General features: G+C 36.9%; 1 protein-coding gene across 1 annotated transcript in view; it reads right to left on the minus strand.

The window, feature by feature from the left end:
• The window catches only part of COL14A1 (collagen, type XIV, alpha 1), a 255,503-nt gene that overhangs the window by 197,944 nt on the left and 34,138 nt on the right, over window positions 1-23,421 (minus strand). Inside the window, exons 4-5 of the mRNA XM_011941061.1 lie at window positions 20,986-21,129; window positions 15,018-15,104 (exon numbers count right to left, since the gene is read on the minus strand). Coding sequence (XP_011796451.1) covers window positions 15,018-15,104; window positions 20,986-21,129 — 231 coding nt within the window. The remainder of the gene's footprint in view (window positions 1-15,017; window positions 15,105-20,985; window positions 21,130-23,421) is intronic.

Consider the following 23,421-nt stretch of genomic DNA (forward strand, 5'->3'; position numbering starts at 1 on the left):
AGAAGGAGAAGGAGAAGGAGAAGAAGAAGAAGAAGAAGAAGAAGAAGAAGAAGAAGAAGAAGAAGAAGAAGAAGAAGAAGAAGAAGAAATTAAGTTTGCTTTAAAGTTTTATTGGTACAGTTGCCTAGTTGTTTCCTGATTTCCTGAAGTGAATATTGACCTAAGAAAAAAAAAGAAGAAGAAAAATTTAAAAAAAAATTAAGTTTGCTTTAGTTTTATTGGTACAGTTACCTAGTTATTTCCTGATTTCCTGAAGTGAATATTGACCCAAGGGGAAAAAAAAAATTAAGTTTGCTTTAAAGTTTTATTGGTACAGTTGCCTAGTTATTTCCTGATTTCCTGAAGTGAATATTGACCCAAGAAAAAGAAAAAAAAGAAGAAGAAGAAGAAGAAAAATAAAAATAAAAAGTAAGTTGGCTTTAAAGTTTTATTGGTACAGTTGCCTAGTTATTTCCTGATTTCCTGAAGTGAATATTGACCCAAGAGAGGTTATTTTATCTGATCACTTCTATTTTAAAATGAAATTTGCTCAACTTCAGGAGCCAGTGTATTATATTCCCATTTATTTTCAGCTCTGTATATAATACTACATGATCTGGCTATATGTTTACTTTGGTCATTTAAGGTGATTTTCACAAAACTCAACTCAATTATCCCGCTTACTCCAATCCATTAACAATGAACGGATCCTGACATTTTGCAATTTCTGACACCATAACATCTGCTTAATTTGACAACAGTCATCCCTGCAGCTATAGAGACAAGATACTCAATAGAAAATTCTTAGACAAGGAGGAAGTTACAAGTCAGAGAAGCCCAAGCATTCCTATGGGAGACTCACTCTGCCAAAATCAATAGCAGTCCTCATAGCTGTAAGGTACCCAATAGTTTTAAAAATGATATGTTACAAGTTCTTTTAAGAATTAAGACATTTGAAAACTTATTTCAGACAGAGTTAAGAATTCTTACCACTGGAGAACAAGTTGAGAATAATAAACTTTGCTGGAGACCAGAGGAAAAGTGTCAAAATTCTTCAAAACTATCTCATCAAGGGCAGTGAGGGAGGAACTAGAGGAAAACTGCAGGTCTAATGCTAGGAGAATTTCATCCGATTGTTGTCAGGAGTGCATAAGCATAACATTTTTTTGGTGGCCGGGGGGAGTGTCACTCTGTCTCCTAGGCTGGAGTGCAGTGGTGCGATCTCGGCTCACTGCAACCTCCGCCCCCCGGGTTCAAGCAATTCTCCTGCTCTAGCCTCCCGAGTAGCTAGGACTACAGGTGCATGCCACCACGCCTGGCTAATTTTTGTTTTGTTTTTTTTTTTTTGGTCATGTTTCAAAAAGAAAATGTTATGGAATGCTCAAAGAGCAGAAGTGAGGGGAGAAAGGGGCTAAAATTGCAGGAGAACCTTTCTGTAATACATGTGTTGCATTAGATCAATGTTTCTCAACCATTTTTAGTTATCACTCCCATAAGGAGCCTTTAGATATTTTTTCCTCATCACCTCCTCATGAAATTTTAAAACCACAGGTATACCACATAGCTGTTTATGTATGTATTGTATATTTATACTTAACACATAAAAGAATTAATATTTTCCCCTTTCACTCCCAAAATAAATTTTTGCCCATTCAAGGATATCACTCCCATTGAGACTGCATGTGTTACATCATTGTTTGTAAAAGAAAATTGTTTTTTCCTGAAACCCAGAGCAACTTAAGGCACTATTTCAAAGGTGATCTTAATGGTCAAATTATACTCCATATGGTTGAAACTTTATTAAAAATTCTTCAATTTTTTCATGATGTGGCAGAAACAAGTTCATCTTAATAGTGCACATTTCGGAGATAATCTAAAGAGAATTGTAAAACATTTTAAAGCTCCCCATAGTTGACTTAAATGTGTTTGCCCAATTCCATTATCAATCCAGATATCTCAGTTAGGGCTAATACCATCCTTGCAGCTCCTGGTGTGGCCAGGCAGATTCTTTCATTTCCTTGTTCACCGCAACTGGATCAGAGATGGGCAAATGAATTAAGCTGGACCAATCAAAACTGTTCTTGAGATGTTTTCTGAAACTAACATTAAAAAGGCGTCATGGCCCACCGTGCAGTGGCTCATGCCTGTAATCCCAGCACTTTGGGAGGCTGAGTCAGGCAGATCACTTCAGGTCAGGAGTTTGAGATCAGCTTGGCCACATGGGGAAAACCTGTCTCTACTGAAAATTAAAAAATTAGCTGGGCATGGTGGGGCCCATCTGTAGTCCCAGCTACTCAGGAGACTGCAGGAGGAGAATCTGTTGAACTCGGGAGGTGGAGGCTGCAGTGAGCAGAGATCGCACCACTGCACACCAGCCTGGGAAACAGAGTGAGACTCTGCCTCAAAAAAAAAAAGGCTTCCTACCACATGAGATTGGGGTTGCTCACTATTATGTAATTCAGGAACCTGGAACTCTGGGGGGGTCTTCATTGCCACTGTAGGAACCCTACCTAGAAATAAAGCCATCCCAGATGAAGGCAGAGCCAGGAGATGGAGAAGCAAGAGAGAGTAACTGATACTGGATTGAGACCCTAGGTCCAGCCATGTTTCAGTTACAGGAGCCAGTACAACTCTTTTTGTACTTAAACTAGTTAGAGTGTGTTTCTACTGAAGCGAAGGATTCCTGACTAATATGCTGTCTAGAATTTTTCAGTAAAGGTGGTAGATCATAAACTAAGGAGAAATGAAGTATAAAAAAAGAAGAGAAATGAATCGCACATAGACTCTGAGAAATAAAACAGTATTTCAATTAGCTCTAATGAGGACCGATAAATAAACGGTGGGAATTCCGAATTTTATAACATAAATTGGATTCTTACATTTAAGTGAAAATATTTAAAATATGTTACAGACTAGTAGTATTCCCAGTGGAGAGGAATCATGTCTTACCTCCATTGTCATGGTTTCAACTAAGTCAATTAATACCACTTTTTAAAAACAGAGGTTTTGCCTAGGTTTTCTTCTAGGGCTTTTAGGGTTTTAGGTCTTATGTTTAAGTCTCTAATCCATCTTGAGTTAATTTTTGTATAAGATGTAAGGAAGGGGCCCAGTTTCAGTTTTCTGCATATGGTTAGCCAGTTTTCTCAACACCATTTATTAAATAGGGAATCCTTTCCCCATTGCTTGTTTTTGTCAGGTTTGTCAAAGTTTAGATGGTTGTAGATGTGAGGCGTTATTTATGAGGCCTTGGTTCTGTTCCATTGATCTATATATCTGTTTTTGTACCAGTACCAAGCTATTTTGGTTACTGTAGACTTGTAGTATAGTTTGAAGTCAGGTAGTGTGATGCTTCCAGCTTTGATCGTTTTGCTTAGAATTGTCTTGGCTATACGGGCTCTTTTTTGGTTCCATGTGAAATTTAAAGTAGCTTTTTCTAATTCTGTGAAGAAAGTCAGTGGTAGCTTGATGGGGATAGCACTGAATCTATAAATTACTTTGGGCAGTATCGCCATTTTCATGATATTGATTCTTCCTATACATGAGCATGGAATGTTTTTCCATTTGCTTGTGTCCTCTCTTATTTCCTTGAGCAGAGGTTTGTAGTTCTCCTTGAAGAGGTCCTTCACATCCCTTGTAAGTTGGATTCCTAAGTATTTTATTCTCTTTGTAGCAATTGTAAATGAGAGTTCACTCATGATTTGGCTCTCTGTTTGTCCATTATTGGTGTCTAGGAATGCTTGTGATTTTTGCACACTGATTTTGTATCCTGAGACTTTGTTGAATTGGTTATCAGCTTAAGGAGATTTGGGGCTGAGATGATGGGTTTTCTAAATATACAATCATGTCATCTGCAAATAGGGACATTATGACTTCCTCCCTTCCTATTTGAATACCCTTTATTTCTTTCTCTTGCATGATTGCTCTGGCCAGAAATTCCAATACCATTTAGGACATAGGCATGGGCAAAGACTTCATGACTAAAACACCAAAAGCAATGGCAACAAAAGCCAAAATTGACAAGTGGGATCTAATTAAACTAAAGAGCTTTTCCACAGCAAAATAAACTATCATCAGAGTGAACAGGCAACCTACAGAATGGGAGAAAAATTTGCAATGCATCCATCTGACAAAGAGCTAATATCCAGAATTTACAAGAAACTTAAATAAATTTACAAAAAAAAAAAAATCAAAAAGTGGGAGAAGGATATAAACAGACACCTTTCAAAAGAATACATTTATGCAGTCAACAAATATGAAAAAAAAAAGGCTTATCATCATCGGTCATTAGAGAAACTCATATCAAAACCACAATGAGATATCATCTCATGCCATGTACAATGACAATCATTAAAAAGTCAGGAAACAACAGATGCTAGAGAGGATGTGGAGAAATAGCAACACTTTTATACTCTTGGTGAGAGTATAAATTAGTTCAACCATTGTGGAAGACAGTGTGGCAATTCTTTAAGAATCTAGAACTAGAAATACCATTTGACCCAGCAATCCCATTACTGGGTATATACCCAAAGGATTACAAATCATTCCACTATAAAGACACATGCACACGTATGTTTATTCACAATAGGAAGGACTTGGAACCAACCCAAATTCCTATCAATGATAGACTGGATAAAGAAAATGTGGCACATATACACCATGGAATACTATGCAGCCATAAAAAAGAATGAGTTCATGTGCTTTGCAGGGAAATGGATGAAGCTGGAAACCCTCATTCTCAGCAAACTAACACAGGAACAGAAAACCAAACACCACATGTTCTCACTTATAAGTGGGAGCTGAACAATGAGAACACATGGACACAGGGAGGGGAATATCACACTCTGGGGCCTGTTGGGGGATGGGAGGGTTGGGAAGCGAGAGCATTAGGAGAAATACCTAATGTAGATGACGAGTTGATGGGTGCAGCAAACCACCATGGCACGTGTATACCTATGTAAAAACCTGCACATTCTGTACATGTATCTCAGAACTTAAATAAAAAAAAAAAAAAAAACAGAAGTTTTATTTAGTACTGCAGAGAACCGAAGAACAAATAACTGCATGCACAGTGAGATCTCAATCATTTAGAAATGGGTTCAACAAGTCCTTTTCTTCTTATTTGGCTCTTTTCTTCCTATTTCTTCCCCTTTGATCTTTGGAAATTTTAGTGTCCTACAGTTTTACCAGCATGATTATGGGTGTGACTATCTTTTTTGTTTATGCTCCTCAGAACTCTGTATATTCATGTGGTCCCTTTTCTAATCTACCTATTTTCCTTGTTGTGGTTTTTCATCTCTTCTTTCAAATATTTCTGACATTAGTAATCATATTGTTATTTATTATATAGCCTTTTTTCTTCTTCTTCTTCTTTTTTTTTTTTTTTTCTGAGACAAAGTCTCGCTCTGTCACCCAGACTGGAGTGCAGTGGCGCGATCTCAGCACACTGCAACTTCCACCCCCCAGGTTCAAGTGATTCTCCTGCCTCAGCCTCCAGAGTAGCTAGGATCACAGATGTGCACCACCACTCCGGGCTAATTTTTATATTTCTAGCAGAGGCGAGGTTTCGCCATGTTGGCCAGGTTGGTCTTGAACTCGAGACCTCAAGTGATCCAACCTCCTCAGCCTCCCAAAGTACTGGGATTACAGGCATGAGTTACTGAACCAGGCCCTTATTATATAGTCTTTATGCAATGATTCCATAATTAAAGTTCATAGATTTCTGAGGCCACTACTTTTGTGTCTTCTGACTCTTACTTATGGCACACAGTTTACTTCTATGTTTTGAAATTGTGAACTGTGAACTCTCCTTTGGCCTTGTTTTATCAGGTCTTGGCTCAAATGTGATTTTGTGTTTGCTTCTGCTAGTCATTCCACTGCTTTTACCAACTGAAAGCCATTTTTATATTAATTTCTTGAGTGGGCAGGCCTCAGAGCACATGGTAAACGTAAATTTGAATACCTAAACTGTGTGTGGCACAGGCCCAACATTATGCATTCTCAAGACTCTTCCCTCACTCAGGGCACAGGCATATACAGAGTGGCTTCCTCAGGGCCCCTCTGCATGGATAAGGAGCAATTTTCTAGTTCACCCTGATGTTGTTGCTGAAACACCACATCAACTGTCTAGATAATAATAATTATAATAACAACGAGAATAAGGTAGAGAAAGTGGGAGAAAAAAAGGAAAGTGAGGAGGAGGAAACTGGGAAAGAAGAAGAGAAAGAAGCACTAATAGAGCATACTCTGTGATCCAGATATCCTTCAAACCCCTTAATGCATAAATTCTAGTCTACACTTAACCCCAATGCCCTGTTTATGACTGAACCCAGTTCCTTCCCCTTTAATCTAGGAGTGGAGTCAGGTCCTTGCCAGCATTAACCTACAGGACCCCTCTAGCTCCCTGTACTTTAGCTGCCTTCTGGTGCCTACCTAATGGAAATTAAAACCCTAACAGTCCCATTTTTACCAAGTTGAACTCAAAGTCCTGGGTTTGCCAGATCTAAGTCCCACAATAGCTAGTGGAAAGGTGTTAAAATTTCAAATCAATCTCTTGACTGTGAGCCAAGAACCATAAAAGTATTAATGGGAGGTGAGAGATCCCAGTCAGTGAAAATATACCTCGAAAACAATCATGTGCCCAGGCTACACTCAACCATAATGACTGCATAATTCAGAACTGGCCCTTCTCCAAGAGAAGGCATTGGGCACATGTGTTGAGCCCCTGCTAGACTATGTAAGCTCCGTGAGGGTAGAATTCTGCCTCCCGTGCTCACCACTTAATCCCCAGAAATTAATTCAGCGCTTGACACTAAGGGATAATTACTAGCTCTTCTATGCATTCATTATTAAATCAGTAATATAAACCATTGGCCCATGATGATCTTAGCTCTTGCAAAATATACATGTTATTATTAATAGCAAATACTATGCTATTTATATGTGTATTTAAACTGTTTTATGCATGTAGTAAATACTATATATAAAATATGTGGCACTTACTATGTACTAGGCATTTTACACATTTTAACTCAATCCTCACAGCTAACTCTTGAGAGTTCTCATGCTTCAGGTGAAAAAAACAAAAATTAACTATGGGAGTATAAGAGGTAGAAATGTTCAAAGGTAGGCATGTGTGTATATATATATTTTTTATGAGTATAGCCTATGCAATTATGAAATGGCAAAATAGAACAGTTGTCCTCAGAAAAGCATTTCATTACTTGCTTTAGTGAAGGATTGTGTGCCAACACATTCAAAAATTTTAAACAGCCTAAGGCAAAGATAAACAAACTTTTTCTGAAAAGAGCAAAACAGAAAATATTTTAGTCTTTGCAGGTCATATGATCTCTCTTGTAACTACTCAACTCTGATATTGTGGGAAGGCAGCCATAGACAATATGTAAAGGAATGAGCATAGCTGTGTTCCAATAAAACCTTATTTTAAAAAATAGACAGAAGACTGAATTTTGCCCATGGGCCATAGTTTGCTGATTTCTGGAAAGAATAATTTAAGCTCATCTCATTTTTCCCCCAGAAAATGAGAGCACTGAGATTCACCCCGACAGTGTTTTTAAAATACTGTAGTAGAGACTACAGTGTTTTAAAAAATCCATTAAAAACAAAACAAAGAAGGCTGGTGATCTTAATTTTAAAAATCACTGAAAAAGAAGGAAAAAAAAAAAACCCTATGCTGTTTTTCCTATCAGTCTCTTAATCATTTCCAATCAGGTTCTGCATTCTTGTGCAAAACTCCAAAAATGATTAAAGAAAGCTGTTTGGACAATGATGGAGAAATAGCCATTAATGCAAATGTGCCAATATTATGCTCAAAGGCAAATACCACTTTCGTTTGTGAGTTCATTTTGGATTATTAAAGAAACATGGACAGTAGATTGGAAACAAGTTAAGTATTTAACTGCACAGCCACTTCTGTTAAGGATCTTCACTCTGTGCATTTAAACTAAAATTGTAAAATATGTATAATATATCTGATCGTATCTGAGCCACTATCAATGTAGACTCTTATACAAGAAAATTGCAGATTTCAGGGAAAACAAAGAGCAGTATAGTTCAATGTGGATCATGAAAGCACCACGACTTGGAGGAGGGGCTTATGCTAAGGGTTTCATAAACGACCTGGTTGGGGTGGAGGGAGGGCATCTTTTATCTCCAGTGGGTCATACTAATGCATCCTCCTCCACCTCCTAGGAGCCGTAACTCTGTCCTGGATTGTCACCATTGTTTATAACTTTACTTCTTAAGACAATTCTCCCACATAACCAGTGCTCTCCCAAAGTCCTCCCTGCCCTGGCACACACCTCATAGAAACCCTCACCTGAAAGAGGAAGATACCTATTTTCCACAAACCTCCTGAAAGTTCTTGCCCTACCCCAAGTCCTCATCACTACAATAAACCCTTTGAGACAGCACCTGCCTGAAAGTGGGCTCAGAAAGAACTCTTCTGTAGACATATGTTCAAATATATCTTCAGTGAGGAAGGAAATGGACTGCTTATGAATCTTCCCTCTCCAAATGTGTATTGGTATTTATTAGAACATGTGCCAATAGTAGCCTCACTCTTTCATTGTCTACTTCTTAGTTTTAATTCGTTTCACTCAATCCTAGGTTTTGGAAAGGAAAGAGGAAGGTGCATCAGGGGAAAGAATACAGCAGTTAAGACACTTTAGAAATACATAGCTATAGCTAATAAATTCTGGAGCCAAACTCTAATCCACAAATGCTTCCATAGATTTCACCTTAAACACCGTTGTCTAAGCATCAAGTGGCAAAAAAAAAATGCCAATCCAAACACGCAAACTTCCTTGTAAAATTCTCCCTTAAAAATATTAACAAATCTGTTTGTTGTTACACAAAGAAACACACAAAAGATAAGACGGAAACTAACACATTTGATTATATAGGAGGGGCAAGTAAAGCTGGATGGAAGGAATAGCAGACATGATACTTCTTTTTCAGTGTCATCCTTTTGTAGACTTTTCAACTTCTGGAAATGTGCCAATGTTTTACATACTCACGGATTAACTTAACTGTTCCCTATTAAAACAAATAACAAAACCACAGTGAATAGGAAAGAAAAGAACTAATCCAAGATCCTTTTGAATACAGATATGATATACTTTAGAATAAAAGCAAACATTGAACTGAAGTTAATAGATTTGTTTGTCTTTTTGCAGTATGCACAGATTAGCAGTTCTAAAACTATTTCTACGATTGACCATTTGAGTAGATATATTTAGAATATTGGGAGTCATGTTTCTCACTCTCTTGAAAAGGGAGTTATAAATATTAGAAGAAGGAGGGCTAAAATAAACCCTGTGGTATGGGCAAAAGATAGATATAAGATGCAGTAAGATAGATAGATAGATAGATAGATAGACAGACAGATAGATGACAGATAATAGAAAGATGATAGATAGATAGACGGATGATGGACAACAGATAGATGATTGATAGATGATAAGTAAATGATAGAGAGATAGATGACTGGTTGCTAGAGAACAAGAGAATGAGAGACAGAGAGATAATGTTATGACACTCCAGAAGCAAGAGGCACAGTTAGTATCCACATTTTGGTTGCAAAATACTATTCTCCACAAAAAGAAGCCACGATTCTTGGAAGAAATGGTTCATTTTGGGGCCAGATAGAAAAAATACAAGAGCTCAGAATGTAAAGTTTGTGCCAGAAAGTAAGAAATAACGTAAAGAATGATGGGAACATATTTAAAAGACATAAGAGACAGCATGAAATAGTTCCCACCTAGCAAATCTGGAACAATTTGAGCATCATAATAAATAATGATAGTAATGATTATAATCCACTCAAATAAACTAAGAATCCACCAGTCCATACTCATATGAAAAGAAAAACAAGTGTGGGAGAAGGGAAAAACCTTCTTTACAGTAGAATGCCAAATAATAAATGTAGAATGAAAAATGGAGTTAAAAAAATTACCATTTGAGAAACATCATAATAGTTACTGACTCAGGCAAGAATCAATAGACGCTAAAGCAAGTAGGTGAAATTTTAATGAGAAACAGAATATTTACATGTCTCAAAATATCTCATCATAAGCTACTTACTTACTGCAAGGGAAAATACATATCTGGTAGATTTCACCTTAACCAGAAATTTATCAATCAAGACATTAAGCTGTAATAGTCATACTGGAATGCGAGACAAAACCTTAATGCATTCAAGGTGGGAAGCTGGACTTGACAGTTCTTATGTAAAGGAGGCACCCTCACAGGGCCATAGCCTTACAGATTGTTGGACTGGAAAAATAACTGCTTTCTAGCAAGGGAGATGCCAAAGAAAGGGTTTACATCGGCCTAAGCTCTATGTGGAGGAAAACTGTCTCTCCTGTGAATTTGTAACCATGGACAAGCCCTGAGTATCTTAAGACAAGAAATTGACATAAAGTGTTTCCAGGTTGGTAGCAACCAAAATGCCCCCTTCTGAAGGAGCTCACCCTTAAGACATGCTCTGAAGAATTTCCACATGAGTCCACAAGCCAAAGTGACACATCATACAAAGAAACCAGCCCCATGAATGAAAGTCAGTATAAACAAGTAACAAGAATTTAACCCTAACCAGGTGTGGTGGCTCATGCCTGTAATCCCAGTACTTTGGGAGATGGAGGCAGATAGATCACCTGAGGTCACAAGTTTGAGACCAGTCTGGCCAACATGGTGAAACCCCATGTCTACTAAAAATACAAAAATTAGCCAGGCATGGTGGCGGGCACCTGTAATCCCAGCTACTTGGGAGGCTGAGGCAGGAGAATCGTTAGAACCCAGGAGGCAGAGGTTGCAGTGAGCCAAGACTGCACTACTGCACTCCAGCCTGGGCAACAGAGAGAGACTCCATCTAAAAAACAAAACAAAACAAACAAAAAAAAAAACAAAAAATAAACAAAAAAACAAATTTAACCCTAAAATGCTTTAATAATAGAATTATTGAATTCAGAATATAAAATAATCATGATTAAAATATCAGAATGATTAACAATTAAAAAGGAACCAAACACCATAAAAAATTCCTAGCAACCTTGAAAAAGAAGCACATGTAATTTCTAGGAATAAAAGATTTCCCCATTGAAAAGAACAGGCTAAAGAGTAGATTAGAAAGGAGAAGAGATCTAGCATCCTAAAAGACAGATATAAGGAACCCAAAATATCATTTGTAAAATCAGAGAGGTAGAAAATATTAGTATTAAAAGACATAGATTGTCCAAAGAAACTGTCATAAATCTAACTGAGAGAAAGAACATGAATACAAATTATTGAGAAAAATAATATTTAAAGAGTTAAAGGTCAAGAATTTTCCAATCCTGGTGAAAGACATAAATCTGAAATCTGGAAGTACAAAGAAATCTACATCTGGGCTGTCGATAGTGAAGCAGCAGAACCCCAAAGACAAAAGACAGCAAGCCTGAAACACATCCAGAGAGAAAAGAGAGGTCACCTACAAAGGAACAACTCTTTGACTGAAAACACACATGTCAACAAAGCAACAGGAGCCAGAAAATAGTAAAATGTCTTTGAAATGATTGGAGACAACTCTCAATCTCATACCCAGCTAATCTCTCAATAGTGACTGCAGAGTGAAGATATTTTTGCACGAATAAAGATAAATTTACCACCGCAGATCTTCTATGAAGGAAAGTGGATACATAGAGAAGGTCTGAGATGCAAGATGAAATGGTGAACAAAACAACTTCGTGGGCAAATCTGGACAAACACTGATTGTTAAAGAATACAATAAACGTATTCAATAATATATTTGTGAGGCAAAAAATAAGTTAATGTATTTTTCAAGAATGATGTGTAAGATGGGAGAGTAATAGTTGAATTTAAAGCATTATTAAATTCCATATTCTGTATTATAGGGAAATAGTAAAGATATTGATTAGTATTAGACTATGTTAGCTTTTCCAGGTCAGTAAGGGATAACATGGATTTAAAGAAAAAAGAAACTTGGTCAATTTTAAGTAAGGTATAATGGGGGGAAAAAAGATAAGAAAAATGTAGGATAATAGCATAAAATAAATAGTAAGTCCAAAATTATCAGTAACATCAACACATTTAAGTAAACTAAAGCTATCAAGTAAAATACAATGATTGTAAGAGAATTTTTAATGCAAATTAATCTTCTTTACAAATTACTCACCTTGAACTTGAGACACAAAGAGAGTGAAAGTTACAGAATAGAGAATCAATGCATTATGTGAGTACTAAATAAAATAAAGGTGGTATAGCTATATTAAAATTAGATAAAATATAGGCAAATATAGAATTACTAAGAATAAAAAGAATCATTACAAACTATGAAAAAGAAAAATTGACTAGAAAAATATAATAACTCTTATTTTGTTTGTATCTAGCCTTTAGGTATTCAAAACAAAATTGCCAGAGTTACAAATAGAAATGGGCAAATACCATCAAGGGAAATTAAAATGCACATTTTCCTCAAGGACACATGGAATAATTTTAAAAACTGACCACATTTAAGTAATAAAATGCCTTGACAAATTTCAAAGAATATTCCTACACACCCCATTCTCTACCCACAATGCAATAATTAGACATCAATAATAAATAAATGTCTTCTTTTAAAATCTCCAGATGTTTAGAAATTAATAGCATATTTCTAAGTAACTCATGGATCAAGGGAGAAAATCTAGTGAAATTTAGAAAATAGTATGAACTACAGCATAACAACACTACATATCAAAACCTATGTGAGACAGCTCAAGCAGTACTTGGATATTTTAAAATGCATATAATAGAAAAGAAAAATTAAAAATTAGGTTGTAAACATTCAACTCAGGATGTTAGAAAAAAGAAAATACAATGAAGTAAGTACTGGATATAAAAGCATAAAAAGATATCAAGAGGAGCTATAAAAATATGCATATGCAGCAACTAAATAACTTGATTCCAAGGTATATACTCTAGAAAAATTCTATCACATGTACAGGAGACATAAGCAAAGATACTTACAACAAATTAATTATAGCAAAATACTGGTAACATCAAGAATGGAAGGGTTAAATACATTGGAATATATTTATCCAGTGGCATTCTATTCTACACGGCAAAGAAAATGAATAAATTGGCTCTACATAAATCAACATAGATAACTCAAAAAAGTTTAACATTAGATTTAAAAGTTGCAAAGGTATACATCCATTATAATAAACTGCATATAAATTTGAACTTTGTATAATTAAATGTGTTTTAAGCTTGCAAATATATATGAAGTAGAATGATAAAGACATATTCGAATGTTAAAAACTGACTTCAGCTTAGTGGTAGCTTCCTACAAGAGAGGAAAGGGAATTTATGGGGATAAGTAATGAGTTTTAACTGTATGGTAATAGGTTTATTTTCTTAATCTGGACAAACATGCTTATGACATAATTTTTATGCATTTTATATCTAACATACTTAATAAGTTGTAATAAATATAAATATAAACCTGCACATCATTAGAAGAAAAATAGGCAAATGTTTCATGTTAAAATATTGGAAAATCAAGAAATGCATCAAAATTCAGAGTAAAACATTTGTCAAGGATTTTTTTAATTGTATTAAAAATTATCAAAAAGATGAATAAAGTTGCAAGGCAAATTATACACTAGGAGGAAATATTTGCAAAACTACAACAATATGTAGAAAAGGGTTTCATACTCAAAATATTTAGAAAATTTTTATATATTCATTAAATAAATAAAGACAACGCAAAACAAAAATGAACAGGAAAAATTACAGATGACCACTAAAGATATGAAAAAATATTCAGCCTCACTAGTAATCAAAAAGATGTAAATTAAACAAACGATATAAAATTGGGGAATTTTTTCAATATTAGGGATTTCAAATGTTGAAAAGAACATATGAAATAATCCCTGTTACATATTGTTGGCAGAAGTACAAATCACTGAAAAAAATTTAAGTCGATATTGATAGAGCCTGCCATCTATCAATTTGGCAGGCTAAAATTTGCTTATCCTTTAACTTCGCAGTTCCACAGTTAGAAATATGTTGTTACAGCATGTTTGTGATAGTGAAAATTGGACAACATTAAATGCCCATCAAAAGGGGAATAACCAGCAGGGTGCCATGGCTCACACCTGTAATCCCAACACTTTGGGAGGTAGAGACAGGTGAATCACCTGACCGAGACCAGCTTGGACAACATGGCAAAACCCCATCTCTACTAAAAATACAAAAATCAGTTGGGCATGGTGGCATGCGCCTGTAATACCAGCCACTCAGGAGGCTGAAGCAGGAGAATCATTTGAACCCAGGAGGCGGAGGTTGCAGTGAGCCGAGATCGTGACACTGCATTCCAGCCTGGGAGACAGAGTGAGATCCTGTCTCAAAAAAAAGGGGGTTGGGAGGGACTAATCAATAAATTATAATAGTCTATCACATAGAATACTATCTGGCTATTAAAAAGAATGAGGTAGACTAACAATAATACCTAACATTATTCAATGGCAGGCAATGTTCTAAGTATTTTACACATATCAATGCATTTTATCCCAAAGAACTCTATGATCTGAATCCCATTCTCCACATTTTGCAGATAAGGAAATAGAGACATAGACATTTGGATAACTAGTATAAGATCACTCAAAGTGGTAAAGGCAGGCTTTGAATTTAGGCAGGCAAGTGGGAGAGCCCACGCAATTTACACTGGGTGATCCTGCCTCCTATATGAATTGTCATGGAAAGGTTTCCAAGGGAAAAGGTATGCACAGAACAAGAACTATGGTAGGCTGTACATACATGCACCATTCTGAGAAAGCTGCCCTAAAGGTCACCTGCCATGCCAAAGGGTTAAGGGTCATGTTGTGTGGGAAAGGAAGGAAGAGTACAAAGAGGCCACAGGCGATCTTCATATTAGACCTGCACTTCTCAGATGGGACCAGGAACCACATACATGAGAATTGCCTGTGTAATTAAAACAACCCAACTCCCAACATGAGTTAATCAAAATCGTCTCTGACCTTCTGGTGAAGATGGTCTACTCCCATTTCCTCTGTCCACAACTTTGACTCTGGGCTTTGGATCCTTTCTTTTTTCTAAATCTTTAACTGGAAGAAAAGTAGAGATACAGCACCATGTTATATTAAAGTCTAAAAGAAAATATTCAATGAGTTTTACTAAAACCCTTGAAAGCCCTAAAAGTATTTACAGAAATGAGCTCCATGGTACAAACTCATCCCCAAATATTAGAACTGCTCTTTTTTTTTTTTTTTTCAACTTTGTCATGAGAAGACACAGAAACACTTGAGGAACTACTTTGGCTGAGTATGCACTATGGGCAGATGTATCACATATATTTAATCCTTCATAACTGCTGTAAAATCAGCATAATTAACCCTAGCTTATACATGGGGGAATGTAGGAACAGAAAGCTAAAACCTATTTCATAAAACCAGTTAAGTGTTGGCACGGCGTTAAAGCCGTATCTTCAAGTCTCTGGACTTAGCCTGTGAGCTTGGTCCCCATTCTAGAAAGATCTTAACCATAAATAGCCTCATCTGGAATTGCTCCATCAGCAAAAAAATAAAAATAAAAATAAAAAAAAGTGAAGAGCCTTATAATAATTCCTTTTCAAACTTAAAAAAAATTTTCCCCATTAATAAATGGCAGTTTTTCACGGTTTTAATTAGAAAATGTTCAGGGACCAAATAATGCCCCATGGCTTTTTAATAAATTCGTATCAACCTACACCATTAGCTTAACTTTCCACTGCATTCTCTCCTTAAAACTGCACAGCTGCTTTTCTACCAAATAGCACCTTAGGCTGTTTGAAGCAGTCCAAGAGCCTGCCAAATGGCAGTGGTTTCTGCACAAATAAAACACCCCGTGAAAATGCAGAAGTGAGCCAAGGTATTTCGTTTAATTGCTACATTCATTTCATGGAAATTACCAAATGTATTGGAGGGTAAGCTACATAGGGGAAGCAATGATTTCCTCTGAACCACCCTTGCTGCCTTCTCCAGCATATTGTTCCATTCATCCTGTCTTTATCATATCCTCCTCCTCTTTCTTTCCACTGTCTTCCATCGCTTTGCTGAAATGATTTGAGATTTGTCATTTGCCAAGGTCATGTCACTCTATTATTCCTTTTCTTAGAAACCTTCCTTGACTTTCTGCCACCCAGAGATTAAACTCCAGGATTTAAAACACCATTTTAAAACATTTTTAAAATAAAAATATAAGATGCCTTAATCCTGATATGTATAAATTTTTATAACAATTTTTTAAAACCTCATTCACTGACTTCTCTGTAAGCATTGGCACTTTGGAGCAACCCCACCACCACCACCGCCCCCCCAACCCCCCCCCACACATACACACTTAAATTCTTTTCTTTCCCAGTTTTTACAATGGCTTTACCCTGGTTTTCTTCTGTTGACCACTCCTTTTCATTCTCATTCTTTGGGCTCTTTCTCTATTACTATTCATGAAACACAATCATATACTAAGAGTGTCTTGTGTCTCTGTACAACTCTCTATAATTTTACCACCCCACAATTTAAATTCTCACCTTTTCATAGATAATTCCCAAATCTGTATCTTCAATCCCACCCACACATGTGCTGTCACCCCAAATTACTTGCATTTTCTAAAGCAAAATTTGTCTGCAACTTTAATATGAGAAAGATCGTGCTGAGTGATGCTGGAGGTAGAAATAGCTCTAGGAAAGACTAGTAATAAATTTAGAGGTAGAGACTTGGAGAAACTTCCCTTTTGAGTCAGACTTCCAAAGACAGGCAGGAATTTGCAGGCAAAGATTGACAAAACACATTTAAAAGAGAAAAAAATTTTCAACATAGAATGTGGTGAATTCTTACAAATTTCATGTTGCCTTAGCATCCATTTTAAATGTAAGTTGGACTTACTCATACTAGAAACAGGCTCAGTCACCCTTGACACAGTTTCTGGTCCTACAACATACCCTAAAGCACTAGTTCCTAAATGTGGTTAATCCAGATTATCTGACTTAAACAACTGCTCCCTGCCCATCTTTCAAAGTGTAGTTCAAATGTCACCTTTCCAGTGGAGTTTCTGCCAGTCTCTATTCGGGAGTTATTCTTACTATTCATTATTCATTATTCTCTCCTAGCTCTATTTCTACCTTCTACTCCCTATGGGAGAGCCGCATATAGCCCACCTGACTGGCGCCACTGGCCCTCATTCTCTGCATGAACTGTGCAGATATGCCACATTGACTGCCTCCCAGTCACAGTGTGACCTCTTGGAACTCATGCCTGCTTGATTTAAATGCCCCAATTAAAACCCTCCTCAAAGAAACCCGAGGATAATGCCCTGGACCCCAATAAAGACCCTGGCTTATGGGTGCCCCCCACTTCTTGTGCTCCCTGACTTCCATGGGTGTGGCCTCCAGGCATACCATGTAACTCCCAGGACCTGTAAGTAATAAAACTTTTACTTCCATCTCATGTCTCTCCTAATCATTGGAGAGGTGCCCTCCATATTTAAAGGTACTAAATTAAGACACAGAGCGATAAAAAGCAGTCTATAAATAAACAAGAAAAAATAACAGCCATTATGGAAGCTGATCCACTATGTCACATATAAGATGTAAACATATATGTCGACCAAGGTGCTGTCTTCCTCATGTAGGGGCAAAATCAACTGGAAAACAGATAGTTACAAGCAAAATGGTATTTCTTACGACAACAATAGCTACCATGCTCTACTATGTGGTGAAGTAAGCTCATCTACACAGTAATAGGCATATCATCACCCTCATTTGCAGGTGAAGAAACTGAGGCTGGAAGTGGTTGAACTGCTTGTGGCAAATTTGGAGTCATAACACCTATTATATCAGATATGCCTTTCTGTTTTAGAAATTCAAAGATCATTTCTTATGTTTTACTGTGTATCAAAACATGAACTCATAAAGAATTCAAATCCCTGCACTAAAAGCAAACCTAGAGCCACAAGCTTTATCTTGATCACCACTTTCCTGGATCCAACCACGAAAGTTTTCTAGGAAGAGATTAAGTTTTAGCTCCATCTCACAGAGAGCAGGCATATAGCTGAAATGCAAAAGGAAAAAGAAAGCCATCCAAGCAATTTTCATTTTATTCTTACAAACTGCTATTTGGGCCGAACAAATTCCTCTATCCTGCCAATAAAAATAACACAGCTAGCCGGCCGTGGTGGCTCACGCCTGTAATCCCAGCACTTTGGGAGGCCAAGGTGGGTGGATCACAAGGTCAGGAGATCAAGATCATCTTGGCTAACACGGTGAAACCCTGTCTTTACTAAAAATACAAAAAAATTAGTCAGGCGTGGTGGCGGGCACCTGTAGTCCCAGCTACTCGGGAGGCTGAGGCAGGAGAATGGCGTGAACCCGGGAGGCAGAGGTTGCAGTGAGCAGAGATTGCACCACTGCACTCCAGCCTGGGTGACAGAGCGAGACTCCATCTCAAAAAAAAAAAAAAAATACACGCTTGCATATTACTTATCTAGCTAACCAGTTATACTGTTTCTCTACAGCTATCTTAGCAGAGTTAAGCAAGATGGAAACAAATGAATTTCCTTTTAAGTGTTTTGAAGAAGCTGCCTGGGAAGATTTATATGACTCTGTGTTTCTTCCACTGTTCAATTGGTGGAATATTTGAAATAATCAATTGCAAAACCTCAGACTAGAGAAAGAGGAGTATTTTCTCCTTATCCCTTTTACTGCGTCTCACAAACTTTAAGTGAAGTTATTTCAGCTACTCATGCAGGAGTGTTGGAGGCCAGAAACTAAAGTGCAGTGCAAGTAAAATGAGACAGAAGGCTAACTTATACCAAAAATAACATGAAAAGCTTTTCTAAAGCTCCTGGACAACGTGAATCTCAAAAGAATGTAACATTTACAACATGTGTATGCCCTGCTGACAGGTGAATTTGCCAGATGTCTTTGTTCAGAAGTTTCAAGAGGTAATAAAGTCATGTGTTCTTTTAACTTTTTAAAAGATTTATAAAATATTGGGTTGGTGCAAAAGTAATTGCAATTTTTCCAATTTAAAGTAATTGCAAAAACTGCAACTACTTTTGCACCAGCCTACATGTCTCACAAAACATTACCAAGAAGAGGAAGAGAAAAAAGGGAGGGAAGAGGTGTAAAAAATCTAGATAGAACATTGCTGCACAAAGTTCCAGACCCACCACCACACAGATTTATGGATTCATCTGATGGTAGGATTTTAAAAGCTATCGTTTAAAATTTAGAAAAAAAATCTATTTGAAATGATGTCTACGATTTGCTCAAAAAATAATAAGGAAAAGGGTTTGAGGGATAGAAGAAATAAGACTGGCCATGAGCAGCTAATTGCTGAAGCCAGATAACGGCTACTTAGGAGTTCATTAAAATATTCTGATGAGTTTTTATTATGCTTTAAATTGTCCTTAATAATAAATTGGGCATTTGAGAAGAGTTTATTTCAGCAATGACATAACAGAAAGTTAACTAGGCTAGGACTCTTCTGCTTGCATTCACAACACAAAAAAATTTCATCCTTCACATTTGAAACACCATTTTCAGGAAAAGGGTGTTGCTGTAGTCTCTGGTCATTAGAATATAAGGTCCATATGGGGCAGGGATTTGTCCCGTGCCCAAGTGCCTAGAAAACAGTCCGGCACTTAGTAGGCATGTGAAATACATTTGTTCAATGAAAAAAAAAAAAAAGAATGAATGAATGTCTCCCAAGAGACAGAAGAATCAGGGTCTGTGTAGATCTTTATTTTTTTATTTTACTTTTTGTTTTTGAGACGGAGTTTCACTCTTGTTGCCCAGGCTGGAGTGCAATGGCGCGATCTCAGCTCACCTCCACCTTCCGGGTTCAAGCGATTATCCTGCCGCAGCCTCCTGAGTAGCTGGGATTACAGGTGTGCACCACCAAGCCTGGCTAATTCTGTATTTTTAGTAAAGACAGGGTTTCTCCGTGTTGGTCAGGCTGGTCTTGGACCCATGACCTCAGGTGATCCACCCGCCTGGGCCTCCCAAAGTGCTGGGATTACAGGCATGAGCCACCGTGCCCAGCCTGTGTAGACCATTTTTAAACTCAGTCTAAAGAAATGTTTCCTAACGAACTGTGTGGACATTGATTGGACCATTGCAGAGCTTTCGCTCCCATTTAGAATGTCCTCTGCACAACCTGTCATTTCTCCAAATGCCCAATTGACTATTTGAGAACTGGCTCAAATGTGAAGCTTTCCCATGTCTATCCTCTCCACAGCCCATTACTGGGGCAGAGAGAGTACTTCTCTTCACAGAGTCCTATATGTACTCTCTCCAATACTTATCACATTGTATTTATTGACAAACCAGCTTATCATGGAGACTGGCATAGAACGGTCCCTATGTCAACTGATTAACAATTAGAAAGAATGAAATTCCCGTTGTATAGGTTGTTTTAGTAGAGGCTGGACTGGCACTTTCTGGGGATCCTATAGAGGAGATGCAGGCATTATCCATTCAGACATTCATATTTATGGAGCACCCATTATATGCCAGGCCTAAAATATGCAACTGTGATACAATGAGAAATAAAAATCATTGAGTTACAGTCTTTGCAAAACTTGCAGGCTTGTGGGGGTCACAGAGAAGTAAATAAGCAATTACAATATGGTACCAGAAGGGAAGCTCTAGCTGCTAAGAAATCACATAGGAGTGATGTCTGGGTAAGGTTCAGGAGCCAACATTAAGAAGTTCATTGGAAACTAAAGCACAAAGGGTAAGTAGGAATACAGCAAAATGGGGGAAAAGGAAGGGTAGGAAAGTATTAGAGATCGGAGGAATTTGTTGAAGGTAAGACTGAAGGTCTTCTAGGATCTCTATAAATCTGAAAAATCTAGAATTTTAAGTTGTAGAATATATATCACAGACTCAAATCCAAGGCTGGGACAGAGTCCTGCAGAGGTACTTTCAGAACTGTAAATACATACTTCTGAATTGGCCTTGAGCTGGCTTGCTTTCTTTATCTTTATTGTATGCAATAATTTGAACTGTGTAATTCTGGTCTGGCATAAGGCCTTGAATAATTGCTTTAGTTGCAGTGTTCTGGAGATTCAGCTGGTTAGTTTTTCCACCTATAATAAAAGAGAAAAATAAATCAGTTCTAAGAAATAAGGTTCACTGTGAACATTAAGAAACTTTATTAGTTAGCAATAAAGGTGTTAAACAGTGAAGGCATTTTCTGAAATGTGTTTTATTGTATATATTTTAAATTGTATATATTTAGAGTGTATATCATGATTTTTTTACATACATCAAGAGGTGAAGACATTTAAAAATAGATACAATGGTATATATGTGTACTGCACCTAATTATAATATAGTTTCCATCTTCATTTTTAGTTGTACTCTTTTTACATTAGATAACTAACAATTGTCGAAATTAGAGAAAATCAAATTCACAAAAATATTTCATCATGACACACTACTGCTTTTATACAGCAGGAAAAGCCATAGTACAAGCTTACAAGACAGCAAACCCTCAGCATCAGATATACTCTTTGAGGAAATAATTTCACTTAAAAGTGAAGGGAGAGGCTAGGTGCAGAGGCTTACGCCTATAATCCCAGCACTTTAGGAGGCCCAGGTGGGTGGATCACCTGAGGTCAGGGGTTTTATACCAGCGTGGCCAACGTGGTGAAACCCTGCCTCTGCTAAAAACACAAAAAATTAACCAGCCATGGTGGTGTTGGTCTGTAGTCCCAGCTACTCAGGAAGCTGAGGCAGGAGAATCGCTTGAATCCAGGAGGCAGAGGTTGCAGTGAGCCGATATCGCGCCACTGCACTCCTGTCTGGGTGATAGACCGAGACTACACCTCAAAAAAAAAAAAAAAATATGTAGGGGAAGATATGGGCAGGCCAAAAGTAATTATTTACACTGGAATTGTTTTCTACGGCCTCTCTAAAGTGAGCCAAAGCATCCCTGAAACATGAGCCATTTAATTATCTTAAATCTGACCACAAATGGCTCAGGATGCTGAAGGAACAACTCATTGACTGGCTACTTAAAAGTTGGCTTGGTTCATGAAAAGATTTCAAAATCCCATTACCTCTCCATCACATTAGACTGACATCTAAGGCTTTCTTTAAAGTGCTGATGATTAAATACTCAACTTTTATACAGAATTCCAAATTTTACTTTTCTTCTCTAATTTTTGCCTGCAATTACTGTGACTGAGAAAAGGAAAATTAATTTAAAACTTCTGTCTCTCTAGCAGTACCAGCAAGAGAAGTCTGAAATTTGCTGAATTAGTCAAACATAAAACAGATGATAATTTAATCATATGCTAATAAAAATAATATTTTTAATTCTGAAATTTGATGCTGCTATTATCTGTGCTGCCTGCTACTGGAGGGCAAAATGGAGTCTTTCTCTTGCCAAAACCCATTTCCTTATATGCATTTATGTTCAAGATGTTAAATCTGGTTTCAGGAACTTCCGTCATTTAAAACTCATCTACCGCAAAGTGCACCTAATGTATCTTTCACAATGTGTGTTTCAGTAAAAAAAAAAGTTTCTCGAAAAACAAACCCTGTATATTACAGTCCCTCTTTGAGAGTTATGGAGTGTATTGTTTTATTAAAGGCTTTGAGATTCCTGAAACCAACAAACAAACAAAAGCTTTAAACCTCTGTTTAAACCAGAATTTCCAAATTTATTTGACCATTAAACTATTTAGCTGCAAAACAGCTATTAGCATCCTACTGAATACCATGGAACACGCTTTCAGAAAGGCTGGCATAAACAATAGTTGGACCATGTCTCATAGTGTTGAAACAGCTATAAACATTTTGTGGCTAAATGTATTTATTACTTTTCATTTACTATGTTTAATCAAATAGATACCAGATTGTCAAGCCTGATTATCTTGGATTGCTGCAGTAAGGACACTGTGGAAAATAAACTTAGCATTCACGAAGAAATAATTTGCTTACATTCCCAATTTTTATTTTGTCATGGGAGATGTCTAAGCAAGAACTAGACATCTACTTCTTGGATGCACTCTTCAAGAGGGGATTGAAGGATTCAGATGAAGGTTTGTTTCAGAGGCTACCCAAGTCACTCTTACAGTTCTATGATTCCTCAATAACACTTGCTTGGGGGTACTTAATAGTTTGGTATTATCAACAATTAATCAGAAAAAGTTAAGCTACCAATCACCTGAAGGAAAAAAATTACCTTTCAAGATCAGACATGGGGGATTCTCAGAGGTACCAAAAAATAGCAACTTGTATTTTCACCTTTAGACTCATAAATGTTCAAGAATCTTTTAAATTTAAATTTCCCATGATAGCTTATTTTTAAAAATAAGCTATATTTTTAAAAATCAAAGAAATTTCAAAATTGAGTCATACCCCAAAATGAA

The sequence above is a fragment of the Colobus angolensis genome, unplaced genomic scaffold, assembly GCF_000951035.1.
Source record: "Colobus angolensis palliatus isolate OR3802 unplaced genomic scaffold, Cang.pa_1.0 Scaffold198, whole genome shotgun sequence".
In the NCBI taxonomy this organism is placed as follows: domain Eukaryota; kingdom Metazoa; phylum Chordata; class Mammalia; order Primates; family Cercopithecidae; genus Colobus; species Colobus angolensis.